Source organism: Echinococcus granulosus (genome assembly GCF_000524195.1).
Source record: "Echinococcus granulosus chromosome Unknown EG_S00047, whole genome shotgun sequence".
NCBI classification, from domain to species: domain Eukaryota; kingdom Metazoa; phylum Platyhelminthes; class Cestoda; order Cyclophyllidea; family Taeniidae; genus Echinococcus; species Echinococcus granulosus.
Genome location: NW_020170427.1, coordinates 548,989 through 563,885, shown reverse-complemented (window position 1 = coordinate 563,885; position 14,897 = coordinate 548,989). Strand labels below are relative to the sequence as shown.

The window sequence follows — 14,897 nt, the reverse complement described above, 5'->3', positions numbered from 1 at the left end:
AATCGCCGCCAATGTGCTTCAACACACGCACAACAAATTAACTTGCTTGACCTTGGGGTAGCAGTCACATAGGCTGATACACTGACTTGCATGAGCTGAAGAGGCTACTTGGCCTGAGTTATTTTCTGAAATGCCCTAACAACCGCTTCAAACAGCTATTGGAGGCTTCGACGTCTGCACGGCAAAACACTTCAGATGTGTACCCTTACCGGAGAAGACCAAAGACAAATAGAATATGATAGAGGCGCTCTCTTCACATCGTATATATAGATGGTGTTCAAGAACAACTTTCTTTATTTAAGTCATGCTGCAGACGAGTGGAAGGCTTGCCATAGTGTCAAAAATGCATTACGTGCAAAACTTCTCCATCCATTAAACAGGGAATCTTCAGACTTTGTGATGGCATCACCCACTCATTCAAACTAGGCGTGGATGCTAATAACAGCATGGAGCACAAAGAAGCGACACCTTGCCAAATAAGATCAGAAGAGATTTACATTACTACAAATATCAGCTCCCATTTAGACAGACTTTCTGAAGTCCTCTCTCCCTTCCCGACCCCAGACTCTCATCATTTGAGCACAAGCTCATGCTGAGCACTTTAATCCTCTATAAAGAAGAAGAAGGGAAAGCAGAATTACTAACCAACAAACTTCAAAAATCGCAATATTTCCTATAATCCTGCAGAAAGGAAAGAGATGTAAGTGATTGTTAACATCATCGTTGTCTGCTCTACACGCATGAAGCGGTGAGAAACGAATGCAATGGAGGACTGGAAGGAGAGAGCGGAGTTAAGAGGGTAAAACTGAATGGATTCAAAAGAAATAAAAGTGTCTGCCATGGGGAAGAGAAAGTGGAAAATGGGTTTAAGGCAACGATGAAGTTGTTGTTTCTGTCGCTATGGCGTCATTATCAGTGGTCGTGGTTGGCGTGGATTTGAGAGTTGTGGTATAAGCAAGGGCTTGACTAGCAGGAACAGCGGCAGAGACGTTTGGATTTGTGAAAAGAATTGCTGTGATGAAGATTGTAATTGAAGACAAAACATTAACACTAGAAGCACACCTAATTGCAGCGGCTACAGCACCAACAACGACGGTATCAGAATTTGCTGAGGTTGGAGTAATTGTTAAAGCTTGAAATTCTTGGTCTAGGAAGAAGTAGGGATATGTCTAGATATTAAATTTAAATAAAGTAGCAGAATTTCCGACAGCATCATAAAAACCACCCTCGTGACAGCCCTTTGTGCGTCCTTGATCCTAAGCAGTGTTAGTGCTGGCAAATCTCTTCATTTCAGAGAGACTGGAATGTAAAGTTCAAATTAAAAAAAGGCCCAAAATTATAAGTTCAGGAAAAGAGTTTGTTTAAGTTTTCCTTTTTGGAGCACCTTTAGATGCAAATAAGCGGAATTATAAGTGGTGTCAGATTGATAGAAGTTCCTACTATCAGTTTTGTGCATTTGATGAGATGGCTCAAGGCAAAGGTAGCCCCCAGAAATGGGATTTCTTGCCCAAACCATCATACAAACGCTAACGTTTATAAAGCAATTTGATCTCTAGGCTCTCTTTATTTTTCTTCATTGGTTCAATTTGAATTAAGTTGTCTCCAAACCATCCACTTACCCCTATATCTATTCGTCTATCCACTATTTCTTGATTCCTCACATATATTCACCCTGTGTCGAGCTAGCTATCTATGCATTCCAGATCTCTCCCAGATACTTTCCGTTCTTGAGTCAACCCATGTTCCCTCCCCTTGCCCTTCTGCTACCCATCTGTCATTTACTTGTTATATCAGTACTTATCCAGTATTTTGTCCTTTTTTGTACCTAGTCCACTCGGACAGCTATTTATCCATCTTTTTTGCTCATCTATCCATCCATCCATTCATTTAGTTTAAGTGAAAGCAGTGATGGAATATCAGGCAGCAATCATGAGTATGTCAGGGTAGCCGGGGATGTAGAGCATTCCAGAGCGTACTTAAAATCATTACCCTTCCCAGGCTTCAACCGTCCGGCTGGTTGATGAAGGCTATGTGAGGCGTTGTTACAGCAACTGCCAAGCTTGGCGTCACTCATGACAGCGACCGTTTTTGTGGTGATGTGAAATCCAGGAAGAAGATTCACCTAAACACTTTACCTAGAATGCAGATTTATAAAGGGAAGATATTTTCAAAATACCTAATTGCTGCTACCTTGAATGCCACACAAGAGCAAATGTCACACCTATTTCTGAGTCCACGTCAAATGTGACATGCGGGAGCGGTATGCTCAAGGCAGGGCAGAGCTAATTGGTACTCCTATTTTCGATGCAAAAGGAACAATAATTTGGGGAAATTGGGTTATAACTACACTTCAAATCTGAATTTCTCATGTGTCACTAAAATCTCTGGCCAGGTTGTCTTTCAAGCCACCCAAATTTCAACCACTTTACAACAAAGTGATTTCAATGCTGGGTAGTTCTCTATTGCTGGTTATTCAAAAGGTTGCCTTGTCAGCCATTAAATTGGCAATTTCTTACTGATTGACTGCCCCACTCTCCGATCCGGTTCTATTTTTCTCCTTGTGATTTTAAAATAGTGATGCTGCATTCAATCAGCTTGCCATTATTGTGATCAGCATGCAGGTATATCCCAAGATCTTCCACGGAGAAGTTTGTGTCATTGCAGCGGAGATTGAGTCTAAGGACATTTTTGGACAGTTTTTGTTTGGTTACCGTTGCAATCCTTGGCGGTAGTAGCCACCTTCATATTACTTGCGGAATAACAATGAGTGGCTAGTGCATTTAAACAACCCATTCACTTATCCGTTCGTCCATTCATCTATCCAACCATCTATCCATTGGTAGTCGAAGAAAATCAACGATTTCAACTGAACGCGGAAAGAGTAGACGGTTTTCTTCTTTGCAAAAGTGGCCTTTCCTCAAGCCATCTAGACCGTGGAAGTAGCGTAATAAGACGAGAAATTCGCTTCAGCTCTCAAGTACGATACAGTTCGCAATTCGAGCGGTGTCTAAGTCTGACTGGCACTTTTGGATTTGCAGTGTAGAGCTCTGAGCCTTCCCTTGCATCTTAATGGACCAAAACGGTGTGGAAGAAGATCTATTGCTCATGTAGAGGAGGCCTGGGAGAAGTCAAAAGTGCTAACCACTCAGTGCACAAAGTACTACCGCTCCTTTCCTCCGTTTTTATTGTGCATCAGCAAAAGTACTGCCTTGTCACTTACTACTGCAGCATGCCTGTAACCCCGAAGGGTCCGTTCGATTCAGTCGCTCTCCACATTTACCCACCTGTCCACTCATCCACTTGGACACTGGCTTAATAAAGATGTAGACAAAGGTTGCCTAAAAGAATAAGACAATTAATGAGTTAAATTTTGTTCTTCATCTCAATGAACGGCACCGGAGGTGGACCAAGAATAGCGGTATCAAGAATGCAGCTCTGCTTTGAACGACTGAACGTGTTACACTTCCTCTTCCCACTTAGCTAATAGGGAATTTTATTTTTTTAAAGATTTGCTAGTTTAAGTTCCTCTTCTCTAACTTAAAGCCCTAAATACGCGCACACACGCACAGACAGGACTGACAGATCTAGGTACGACTGTAAGCAACATAGCAAAAAGTTTCACGTCCATTTGGAGAATAGCTGGAGACTGAGGAAAATTAGCTGCTGCTACCGTAGCATCCAAGACGATAGTTGGACAATACATAGATAGAGGAGGCGGAGAGGTATAACCAAGAAAAGTGGGAATGATGAGTCTTGTTTTCAGCCATCCTTCCATCAAAAAGCTGTTAAAGAGAAGCTGGTGTGGGAGGTAGGTGGGTGTATTACAGAGCCGAATTCCCTCGAGCATTGAAAGGCGGGGGGAGAAATTGACATATCAACATCGGGATTGATGAATGGCTGGTAAGAGGGAAGGGACGGGGGAGAAGAAAAAGGCAGGAAGAGAAATGTTGCAGGCTGAGATAATGATGACGGTACCGTCGTTGCAGCGGCTGTTACAGCGCCGACAGAGCTCGTGTCGTTAAAGGAGGGAGGGTGATGGAAATAGGAGCAGTGACCACCGGAGGTACGTTGGACCGCCGCTACTGTTGCTACTCCGTTGAGAGTAAGGGAGGGCAACTCATAGTTGGTTGCCACAGGAAAGTCATTTGTCAAACCACTTTTTCAGACACCACGAATTTTAGCAGTAATATGTGCTCTAATCCGAAGTGCCTTCTTGAATCACATCGCTGCCAGGACCACCAATAAGCCACCGTATCATTTTTTTGTGATGTCGCCATCCCCTGTTGTTCCGACAGTCAAAAATCACTTAAGATCGGTTTTCCAGCTCCATTTACCCTAACAAGATCCCACTTTTTAAAGTAATGAAGAACGAAATGCGGATGTGACAGGCCGAAAAATGTGAACTAGACGAATTGGAAAAGTTAGGACTCATTTCCTCAGCGTCACTAGTGACATCGCCCAGAGGAAACATCATGCTGCAAGGAATAAAGTAGCTTGCCAATAAAAGCTGAAATTTGTAGAGAAGGCTTTTAGCACGATCTGGTGCGATGATCGAATACTCAACCTTTTTAAACAATGAGACTGAAATAACAACCGTTTCCAGTGCCCCTGTCCCTATGCGTGTCAGTGACAATCGCCACTGTGGGGGCTGGATTCTGTGAAAGTCTACTCTGTGCGTGGAACGCTTGATTGCTGCTATTCCAGAGAGATGGTTGAGCTGTTGATTAGCGAAAAACTTTGCGTCCTGGTTTGACATGAATGCGTCAATTCTTGGTTTCGTGAAATGGACCTGGAACAGCCGTTTTTTGGGGTGTGGAAAGAGAAGGGTGCGAAATCGATGGTAATCCAGGAGAATCAAAATAAATTTCTTACATTTGGGATAAGAGAAACTGACCTAAGATCTACTAGCTATCCCAGCAGTCTAAATTCAGACTCTTCACTCTTCAAATGTTGACCTGTTTCACCGGGTCTAAGCTTCTTCTCATACACCTTCCACGAACCAGCAGCGGGGGATAAAGTATTCTACGATTATCGGACTTTTGGACTCTGCATTGGGGTCCTTTGCGACTGGAGCAGTGCGGGGGCTTACCAACCAGGTTAGTAATGTTCCGGCAACTCGGTGATGTCAGCAAAACGCTGTGAACTTTAGCACCGTCAGGTATTTCCTATTCCTGTGTAGTCGTGGTCAAATTGTAAATACCTGTGCGGTGCACCCTGTTCCCTTAAGTTACCCTCATCCTGGCGAATTCATAGAACTCCCTGAGGATACTGCTGGTTGAGCACTTCCCCACCCATTGAGTTGAGCAAAGGCGCGACTAGAAAGCCATGTATCATAATAACTTGACAAGCTAGTAAAGCCCCATACGGGGTAGTGAATGCCTCGATCAATGACGCGACGGCCGGGCGCCACCCACCACCAATCAAATGGTCGGCCCCAACCACTCCACCACCAGTAGTACCCTGCACTACTACGTGGCAATTTCCATTTTAAGAAATCCAACCGTAAAATAGTCTCACAAATGTAAACAAAGTTATCCTTTTTGCATTTTAATGCTGGCGAACAAAGTGAGTAGTCAGATACACACGCACACAAGTACATAAAATAAAACACTTCCGCTAGACATGCCTCTGCGATTGTGGCACACTGCCCATTCGCTGAGGGTTCTGACTGGGATAGTGGATTCCCAGTGAGGGCAAATCCTGAGCCACAGTTGGTTGCGGTGACTGTAGCATCGATGGCGGTTGATCCAACAACACTGGTCTTTCCTCCCCCTTTTCTACTGCTATTTCTTTTTCCACCTTCCCCATTTCCCCCTCTTCTCGTTGTATTACTGGAGGTGGCGGTGGCGGCGGTGGTGGTGCTGACAGCAGCGGAGGTGGCAGAGGTCCCCTCTGTCCAGTCATAAAAGCTGTTAAATGCAAAAGGCGGCAAATTTCAGTGGCAATAAACAATTGCTTTTTATTGTTCCCCAAGGAGAACAACAAAACTCACCAGCAGGATCAACAACGGGAGGCGCGAGTTGAACCACGGGCATGGGTAGAGGTGGAGGCGGAGGGGCAGAGAAGAAAGCACCGCTCGGACCGGGAATCGCAGGCATTGGGCAGACGGAAGACGCGGACACCGAAGAGAGCAACGAAGGGGGTGGCGGTACAGGTGGCAATGGAAGACCCGGAACCGGAGGTAAAGGCCCTGCATCAATCACTCCAGTCACACTTATCCCAGCGCTTGCAGCAGCCAAGGCAGCTGGCGATTTTCCCCAATTCACGGTCAAACGATGGCCCCGTAAAATCAAACGATCGTAGCTTCGCTCAGCAGCGCGCTCAGCGGCCTCACGGGTAGTGAACTGTAAAAAGGCGCAGTGCTGCTTGTAGTGTACGCTGACTGACCGTAGCTCGCCAAACTGGTAGAAATGATCGCGAAGATCCTTCTCCGTTATATCCGCCGGCACACCACCAATGTATATTGTGGTGATGGTGCTATCTTCGGGTGGCGTTAGCTTCGGCATTGCGCGGTATTTTGAAAGCAGTTTTGCGGCGACGGGGTCGTCATTGCCGTAGTAGCGATCACGAAGATTCTGGTCCGAGAGGGGATCGTCGGGATCAGTTGGTTTTTCATGTCTATAGGGACACTCCTCACCTCGACGACATTCGCCCTTCACCCAGAATGAGCAAATGTGCGGACGATTGCGCCGGTAGTAAGGTGTGGTGCGAGCAAGTTTTAGGAGCAGATCAGAGCTAGCAGTCCCTGTGGAGGCATTGGAGCTAACAATCGCTTTCCCAATGAATTCGTGACCCCCATAGGGGGCCGTAACGTCACCCGAGGCCTCTAGCTGCTGTTCAATTTGCTGGTGGAAATATTCCCGATTAACGTCGCTTCGGGGGAGTTGCTGGTTTAGTCGAAGAGCCTTATCTCGGACCTCAACGGGAAGACCATACTCCAGATCAAAAATACATGTCTGACAGACGTTCTTCACCTTAGCGCACGTCTGACAGATTTCTGTTTTTTTGAAGCGAGCCTTGGGACCAGGACTCCACCGAAAAACGGTAAACGGACGAGAACATATCTTGCATTCCTTTCCATATTGTTCGCGCATCATGCGGACAAACGGACTGGGTCCAAGACATGTCTCACAGAGAATTGGGAAACTCTAAGGGGTAAAAGTGAGATAACTTAATACATTTGTACAAAGACTCTTCACGCCCTCAAAATAAACTAGTTTAACAACTGACTCCCATAAATTTAGCCACCAGAATTCTGTGAAAGAATCTTATAGCTTAAATAAGGCACAGTAAGGGTCGCGGATTGGGTCAAAAGCATTGGCGAACTATGGAACAACGTATTTGACACTAAACGTGTCAAAATGTGGGATAACTGCAAGATTGGCAACTATAAAGAGGACCGCGTGGGTAAGAAGACGGGGTTTATAACGGTGTCAGAATAATGAAGCACGACCAAGAAGCGTAGATATCGCAACGAGTTAGCAACTTTATAAGTAAACAGAAGGCCAGATGTAAAAGGCAGCCAAAAACAGCCCTTGCACTTGAGCGTGAATAGCCCTTATGACGAGGAGATTAAATCCCTGGTATTAATGGTAAAAGGGACCATAAAAAGGCCTTTACACTCACAGAATCCTCCCAATTCTGCCGATTATATGTGTTCGACGTCTTCGAAGAAGACATCCCGACGCGCCACACAAGACTAAATTGCGGAGGACTAAAACAAGAAATTGTATTATAAACAACGCACCCTTTAGTATCATGTTTTTCGACCATAAATATATTACCAACTATAGTATTTTAGCCTTAACATTATTCATCTATGCTACACAAGAAAAAATCTTAATGGTGGTCTATTAATTTTACAACTATATTTAGGAGTTATTTCGGCCTCCTAATAAAGATTTTAGCGCAATTTAATTTTTTTAATTGCAATGAACTTGCGCTTGCTTTTTTAGCAGAAAATTAGTGGATTTTGTTGAGTGGTAAAGATTTGGAAACTTGATAACTTCAAATGCGTTGGAATACCGCTCAGATAAAATATACAAGCAAAAAACCAAGTTGCTGCAGCTTTGTTACATTTAATACAAAGTCCGCCTTCTCCTGACACTTTGTGGATAGGCAAGTCCATAATACACAATCAAGAATATGACACCCAGGGCAAACGTTATTATAACCAATGAAACGGCTGTCAGTCCTCGCAACGGTTCCTTTCGCCCATCAGTCAGGAACCACACAGTAGCTGCTGTCGCATTCTCCACGAAGAATACGGTATACCAAATTGTATAAACCGTTCCGACCGTTGGAGATCGATGACAACGTCGAATGTTGAGCAGAGCCACATCGAAACAGTGAACTGCTGCTAGGGCTGCGACAAACAAAACTTCAAGAAGGGAACACGAGACGCGAGTTTCGTAGGTGAGAACAATAAAAGAGAAGAACCAGTGGAGAAAGAGACACCCACAGAAAACCCATGGCTGATGGGGGTAATGGCGCATGCAAGCTGCCAGAAGTGCCAAAGAAAGAAGACGACTGGCGAGAACACATACCTTCCAAATGAAAAATATGGATGTGGCGGGAAGATTGCGCCAGTGGAAGGTGGTAGAGAAGGACGTGTTAGAATTGTATAGTGCAATTTGGTAGGCGGTTAGGCAGTAGGCTAGTGCGAAGAGGGACGTGCCGCAGCTGGCATACTGTAGGAGAACTAGCAAAAGGTGCTACTTATTAAATTCAGTGAAAATCTTCCATATTTGTAACGTTTAAAGTTAAGATAATTGGTTTTTTGGACCGAGTTAGACCTCTGGATAACTTAAATATTCATTTAGCTATCTATGACTTGCAAATTATCTTTAGGCTTTAACAAACCTCGGCCCCTCCAAAACTGCACTATGTACAAGAAAGAAATAGCAGAATAAAATGTAGGAGTTCTTAGCTCAATAAGCATAACAAACATTGCAGAAGGAGGATTCTTGATGGTTAACTACTGGCAATTTATCTTTTATAACTGATGCCGTTATAAAATAATTGCTTCGGTGTTAAATGAAGTGTCTACACTGGAAAAACCTCCGACTTACGCAGGTTGGATGGGTTGGTTAGCAGGACGTAAAGTTGGAGTATAAGTTGGGGTGCAGACTCCATGAGACCCTCCATTACTTGCAACATTGCAGAGTCTGCTAACTCGCAAAGTCTTAGATGTGTCAATTGAACAGCTTCATACAAGCCGATTTTGTCGACCCTTAGGCTGCGAAAGCCGTAGATCAGGGCGTCGGCTTGTCTAAATTTGAGCAAATTTTTTGCACTTTCAGGATTGGTGCCATTTAAGACATGTTAATCATCATTTAGCACGTGTTAATCAAGTGCATAATGCCTTTAAATTTACCGTACAATAGGAGCCATTTGAAGTCCATGTAGCAGGAGGCGCCACCCCCATCCATAAACGCTTCGCTGAGGTTCCATACCAACACGTTTATCGAGAACATACCAGGTCAAGCTGAAGCTTGTCATCACAATCGAGGGCAGTATAATCACTGACAACGTCATAGCAGCCAAATCGAAACGATCCTTTAATAAAAGCCTTTTATCCATAATAAAAGTACTCCCACCTTTTTAAAGTAGCAAACTACGAGATAAAGGTCGCATACAACATCAGCGAGGTAGGTTGTAATGGAGGCCAAAAACACCAGTAAGCCCCATGGCCAGTGGAATTTATGGGAAAAAAGATAACAACGTAAGTGCTCATAATTTCCTTCCTCTTCCTCCTCTTTCTCTTCATATTCAAGGTCCTCGCCATCAGGTGTGAGTGATCTTGGCCAAAGAGTTGACAGTGGTTGCCGAGCCTCAAAACTCTTAGGATAATGCACCTTGTCAGTGACATTGCACGAGTCTGACCTAGAATCGGCAAAAATTGAACACGACTTTTTACTTAACTTTTATAAGAAAGCACTTCATTTTAATTTTTGGGCTAGATGGGTTACAACACAGGCATATATTTGTGTGCCTTAATTAATTACTTTTTCGTTCTTCCTGTTAACCATTTCGGTTCTCATTAATTAAGTCCCTGAATTTTACCGTTATTATTATGATTAAGTTATGATGTATAAACGAGGTGTGCACCATTGATTCTCTAAACGATACGTAATTATTTCGGCAATTATTAGAGATGAGCAGAACTTTCGCTTTGTTGCTTTCAAAATTACTGTCAAACATGATTTTGCAATTCATACCTCTGCACTGAAAAATGCTTAAGTGAACAGGAATAATTTATGAAATTAAACAAAATAAGTAAAGTCAAACAATCATACGGGTTTGCGTCGGTAAAAATTGACGAGTGGCTACGGGCAGAAAGGAAGGATGGCCGAAGAAGGGATTGACTAGACCTCTGGAAATTTGTGTGGTTCACAACGATAACTGGAACTGGTGATGCTAAGGGGTCATTCATTCCTAGAGTAAATAGTGCATTTAGGATAAGACGAATATAAAATAGTTCTGGTTAATGTTGAAAAAAACTCTCGTCAGTCATACTTTAAGCAAAAAAAGCCATCCGCTTACAGACTGTAACCAGTGGCCAAACAAATTAAAAACCAATTAATCGAACGTTTAAATCCGATGCACTTTTGTGAATAGAAGCTGTAGATATCCATAGTATAAATATATATCAGTTTTTAATGAATTAGTCGAATAATTTGAGGTGGCCCATGTCTATTAAGATAATGATGCGAATATCAGTCCTTGAATGAAGGAGTCTAAAATGCATCCCTGCAACGTCATCGTATTTTACACAATTTTTTCGCCCTTTCCTTAAGCTTTTTCAAAAAAATAGTGCATGATAATATTGCGGCAACAATGTTGTGAAAAAATACACATATTATGTGAGTCTTAATGATTTAGAAGGCATGATGCTTGAATCCAATGTGTAAGAGAAGGATTTAACCCATTTATATAATTTAAGCAGCTGATATCGTGACCTAGAGCCGCCAAACCACCCAACCAACAAAAAATAATTTATCGATATGAACAAACGCGTTTTTGTCAAGAAAAATGCAGAGGTAGCTTTATTGATGGAAGTTATGCGGCTTTTATCACCAAAACTAATGAAGAATATTTATTGGAATCGACAAAGTGGCAATCGTTTAATCGTTTCTTGACATTTACTTTATTAATATCTGATGTGATTTAGCCAAGTGTTTACGTAACAGCATACATGTAACAGCTAATTTTATGGTGAAAAATTGATGGTAAGAAATGCGTACATTAAAAGAAGCAGCACATGTAGAACACCTAAGACAGCAAGGCTACCACTTGAATGCATCTCATAACTCCTTTAGCTCTATCATAACTTGACAACCGTGGCGAAACGCCAAGATTAATTGAATCCTTTGTGTTCGTTTCAAATTCTCCTTCTTAACCAGGTATCTGGGGAGAATAAAATGAAGCTTCCCCATTGCCAACTCCATCATTTCGCCTAAGTAATCACTGTCTTGCGTCATTTGTGTGTTTATCTTAATTTTGGTGCTAGACCATGTCAGTAGCCTCATGCCCTATTGCAGAACTTCATCATATTTTCTACCCCAGCATTAGGTCTTCTTTCGCCTTCATGGAAGTCTGGAGGGGCTGAAACACCGTCTATCTCTTGGAATTTCAGAGAAGAATCTAGACAACTGCCCATTTCTTGATCTCAGAGGTAGTAATTTAGGAGAGACCCACTTTATCACGCTGCTAAGGCTTCTAACATGGTGTTTGTCACCATCCCTCATTCTCAAATCGCAGTGGAAGAAGCGTCATCCCAACAATTCTATTACTACATTGCCACTTGGAGGGTGTCCCACCGACTAGTTTTGTGTGGCATTCCTAAAGATATGTATCTGCAGCAGTACCGTACATCACCACAGCTGGAAATAGCATACGAAGAGCGAGCGCAAGGCCTACCGACATCCATAGCTCAGCTTTGGCGCATTCAAACTGTCCGCCTATCCACCATCACTGCCACCAGTGCAAACCATTCACTTCCCCCCTCATTGTCCCTCGGCCGCCAAGACAGATTTATGGAAGACCAAATAGGACATTCAAATGAGGCTTCTACTGGAATATACAAGTCACATATGGACTTAATTCCCATATTCACTTAAAGTAGAGGCGATGTCAGCGAGACCACGCAGTTTGCAGAGCTGGGACACCTCTGACATAAGAAGTTGCAGCAAAACAAACATGCATCCCAGTAACTCCCCGAATCAGAGAACGGGTGTCAGAGTCCCACGCAACAGTGACGTGACCAAGTAACGGGGGGAAGAAAGTGTCAACGTGATACAGTACCACTACCCACGCAAGCTTCGTCTCAGCTCCATACTGCGTCTGACGTCATTCACGATACACCAGCTTTCACTCGGCTGGAACAATCATCACATCGATAGCCAGACATTAAAACCAAAGAGCTATTTCCTTCGTACTTAGAGTGGTCTAATCCATTTGCAAAATGTTTCGCAAAACTGCAAGAAATGCCCCTAACATTTCGTCCTATATGCATAGGAAGCGATCACATTCGCCTCTATTCACACCCAAATAGGCTAGAGAGGATAACAAGCGTTAGATCTCATCCTCAAAGCGGCATATTGGCATGTTTTCGTGGGTACTGATTAGCAGTAGGTACGCGTTTGTCCTTCAAGAGGTCCAGGTCAGCGCAGAGTCGAGCTCGGGTGGTGCATGGCTCGATGATGTCATCCAGATAGCCACGCGCCGCTGCTGGAAATGGACTAGCGAAGGCACGCTCGTAGGTGGCCTCCAGTTTGGCCGTCGACTCCGCCGCACCAAGCTCGTCGCGAAAGACGATTGGTACGGCGCCCTTTGCTCCCATAACCGCGATCTAATTGAAAGAAAAAGTAGGTGAACGCAATTCTTCAGGATAAAACCACTCCTAGCCTCATTCCGAGAAGAATGTCATCTCAAGATTGTTAAGCATAATTGAATCCCACGGTAAGTTATAGGCTCTCAATTCGACCATATTGATGCTGGACAATCTGCACTTCCTGTGCTTTCACTAAGTATGGGATGTCCGATATCCTCACCAGTGCAACGCGCCCCTCCTTGTTGGGTCAAAGCACTGTCAAATGTGTGGAGTTTATGTCTATCGCTTTTCCGGACTGACCTTCAAGTTGATGAAAATGCAAGTTTAGCGATCAGGAACCAGCGGGAGATCAACATAATGATCGAGCATCAGTGCCGGAGCAGTCAATAGAGACACTCTAGAGGGGCAAGAGGCCAGACAGTTGGAAGAATAAGTATCAACCTGACAACGTGATAGACATTCGCTATTTAGCCCAAATCATCCACCCTCACCACAACTCAACTTACCTCTGCGCTAGGCCAGGCATAGTTCACATCGCCCCGCAGATGCTTCGAGCCCATCACGCAATATGCCCCACCATACGCCTTCCGTGTGATCACCGTCATTTTAGGTACACTGGCCTCACAGTAGGCAAATATCAGCTTTGCCCCGTGGCGAATTATGCCCCCAGCCTCCTGGCCAACACCCGGCAAAAAACCAGGAACATCGACCAGGTTGACCAAGGGAAAACCGAAGGCATCGCAGAAGCGAACGAATCGAGCTCCCTTCACGGCCGCGTTGATGTCCACACAGCCCGCGGCAACGGTGGGCTGATTAGCCACAATACCCACTGGCCGGCCGGCCAGACGCGCAAAGCCGGTGAGGAGATTGGGTGCATGTGTGGGCATTAGCTCGAAAAAATCCGATTCGTCCACGATAGCCTGTTGGGCTAGGTGGAAGGGGCATTAGTAAGGTGAGGACAAGTCGATCGGAGTCACCAATACTACGACTACGCCTTTTTCCAAGATCATAAGGGAGAACCTGAGTCGGGTCGCAATACATCATGTTCGATTCAAGCAAGTACAGCTGGAGTTCCGAGAGGGAAAACCAGTTCACAGTACGACAAGCATATTCAACGGAGAGAAGAGTTGGATATAAAACGTACCAGCAGTACAATACAACGCCATCTGAAATCCCTCCTCGTTTTGTTCGCTGACCGAAAGTAAACTGCAGTATGCATTCACTGCTCACGTCCCCTATACTATGTCTAAGCAGACCATTTGAAGGAACAAGGAGACTTATTAAAGAGAGGCAGATTTTTGGAAGAACTAAGAAAACTCCAACTACTGCTTGTGAGATTAGTTGGTTCAACAGCATGGACTTAGCCCCCCTCTATTGAGTGCACAAAAAGGGTAGGAAAAAACAGGTGAGGAATCGTGTTCATTCAACTCGTACTGTTGATTTGCGTCGTTTCATGTCGAGTGAGCAATCAGCCTTACGAGAAAGTGGCAGTAACACCGGTAGTAGCCGTGTGGATGCCGCTTAATAACTCAAAACAGCGAACAACCCTTAGCGAAAAGCAGTCCACTCAGAGCGTTCGCATCCCATGATCCCTATAGGAATGACGTTTTGATGAAAACGTTTGTGGTAAACTGGGATTATACATAGGTGTGGATGCAGATATACTTGTGGCTTGTGTCTGAGTCTTGACTGATCTTCGAAGTAGTCAGGTGTGAGCCTCCTGTAGTCCAAGGCGTGCCGATTGGATACCAGGATCCGTGGACACTTCCATCTACAAGTGTGGTCATGTTGATCACGTTCGAAACACGGGGATGAATCCGAAGAGCAGACATGGTGGTCGTGGTAAAACAACAAACATTCAGGCAAAGGTATCAAGCTTAGGCTTGAAAAGGGAAGAGAACACGACCTTTGGAAAATGCCCCACTGCCAAGTTCTACTCCATTATCCTTGTGGGCAAAAGGAACTGCATGCTGTAAATTACAACGATGCTCCAATGCAAATTCCCTCACCAGAACAAGTAGTGCAAGAAATGCCCTCACTTAATGCCTCTCACACGGTTTAC

At 44.2% G+C, this 14,897-nt stretch overlaps 2 protein-coding genes across 2 annotated transcripts in view; both read right to left on the bottom strand. All coding sequences in view use genetic code 11, as the record gives it.

Annotated features, from left to right (window-relative positions):
* Nucleotides 1–866: 866 nt before the first annotated feature.
* EGR_05891 (Pre-mRNA-splicing factor RBM22) lies at nucleotides 867–7,097 on the bottom strand (the record flags this gene model as incomplete). Its single annotated transcript, XM_024495140.1, has 6 exons — nucleotides 867–1,132; nucleotides 1,990–2,122; nucleotides 3,285–3,338; nucleotides 4,670–4,789; nucleotides 5,833–5,909; nucleotides 5,993–7,097. The coding sequence occupies 6 exons, from the start codon at nucleotides 7,095–7,097 to the stop codon at nucleotides 867–869; spliced, it is 1,755 nt and encodes a 584-aa protein (XP_024350486.1).
* Nucleotides 7,098–12,589: 5,492 nt separating this feature from the next.
* The window catches only part of EGR_05890 (Propionyl-CoA carboxylase beta chain), a gene marked incomplete at both ends in the record, with an annotated part of 3,672 nt that continues 1,364 nt past the window's right edge, over nucleotides 12,590–14,897 (bottom strand). Inside the window, 2 exons of the mRNA XM_024495139.1 lie at nucleotides 12,590–12,853; nucleotides 13,342–13,763. Coding sequence (XP_024350485.1) covers nucleotides 12,590–12,853; nucleotides 13,342–13,763 — 686 coding nt within the window. The remainder of the gene's footprint in view (nucleotides 12,854–13,341; nucleotides 13,764–14,897) is intronic.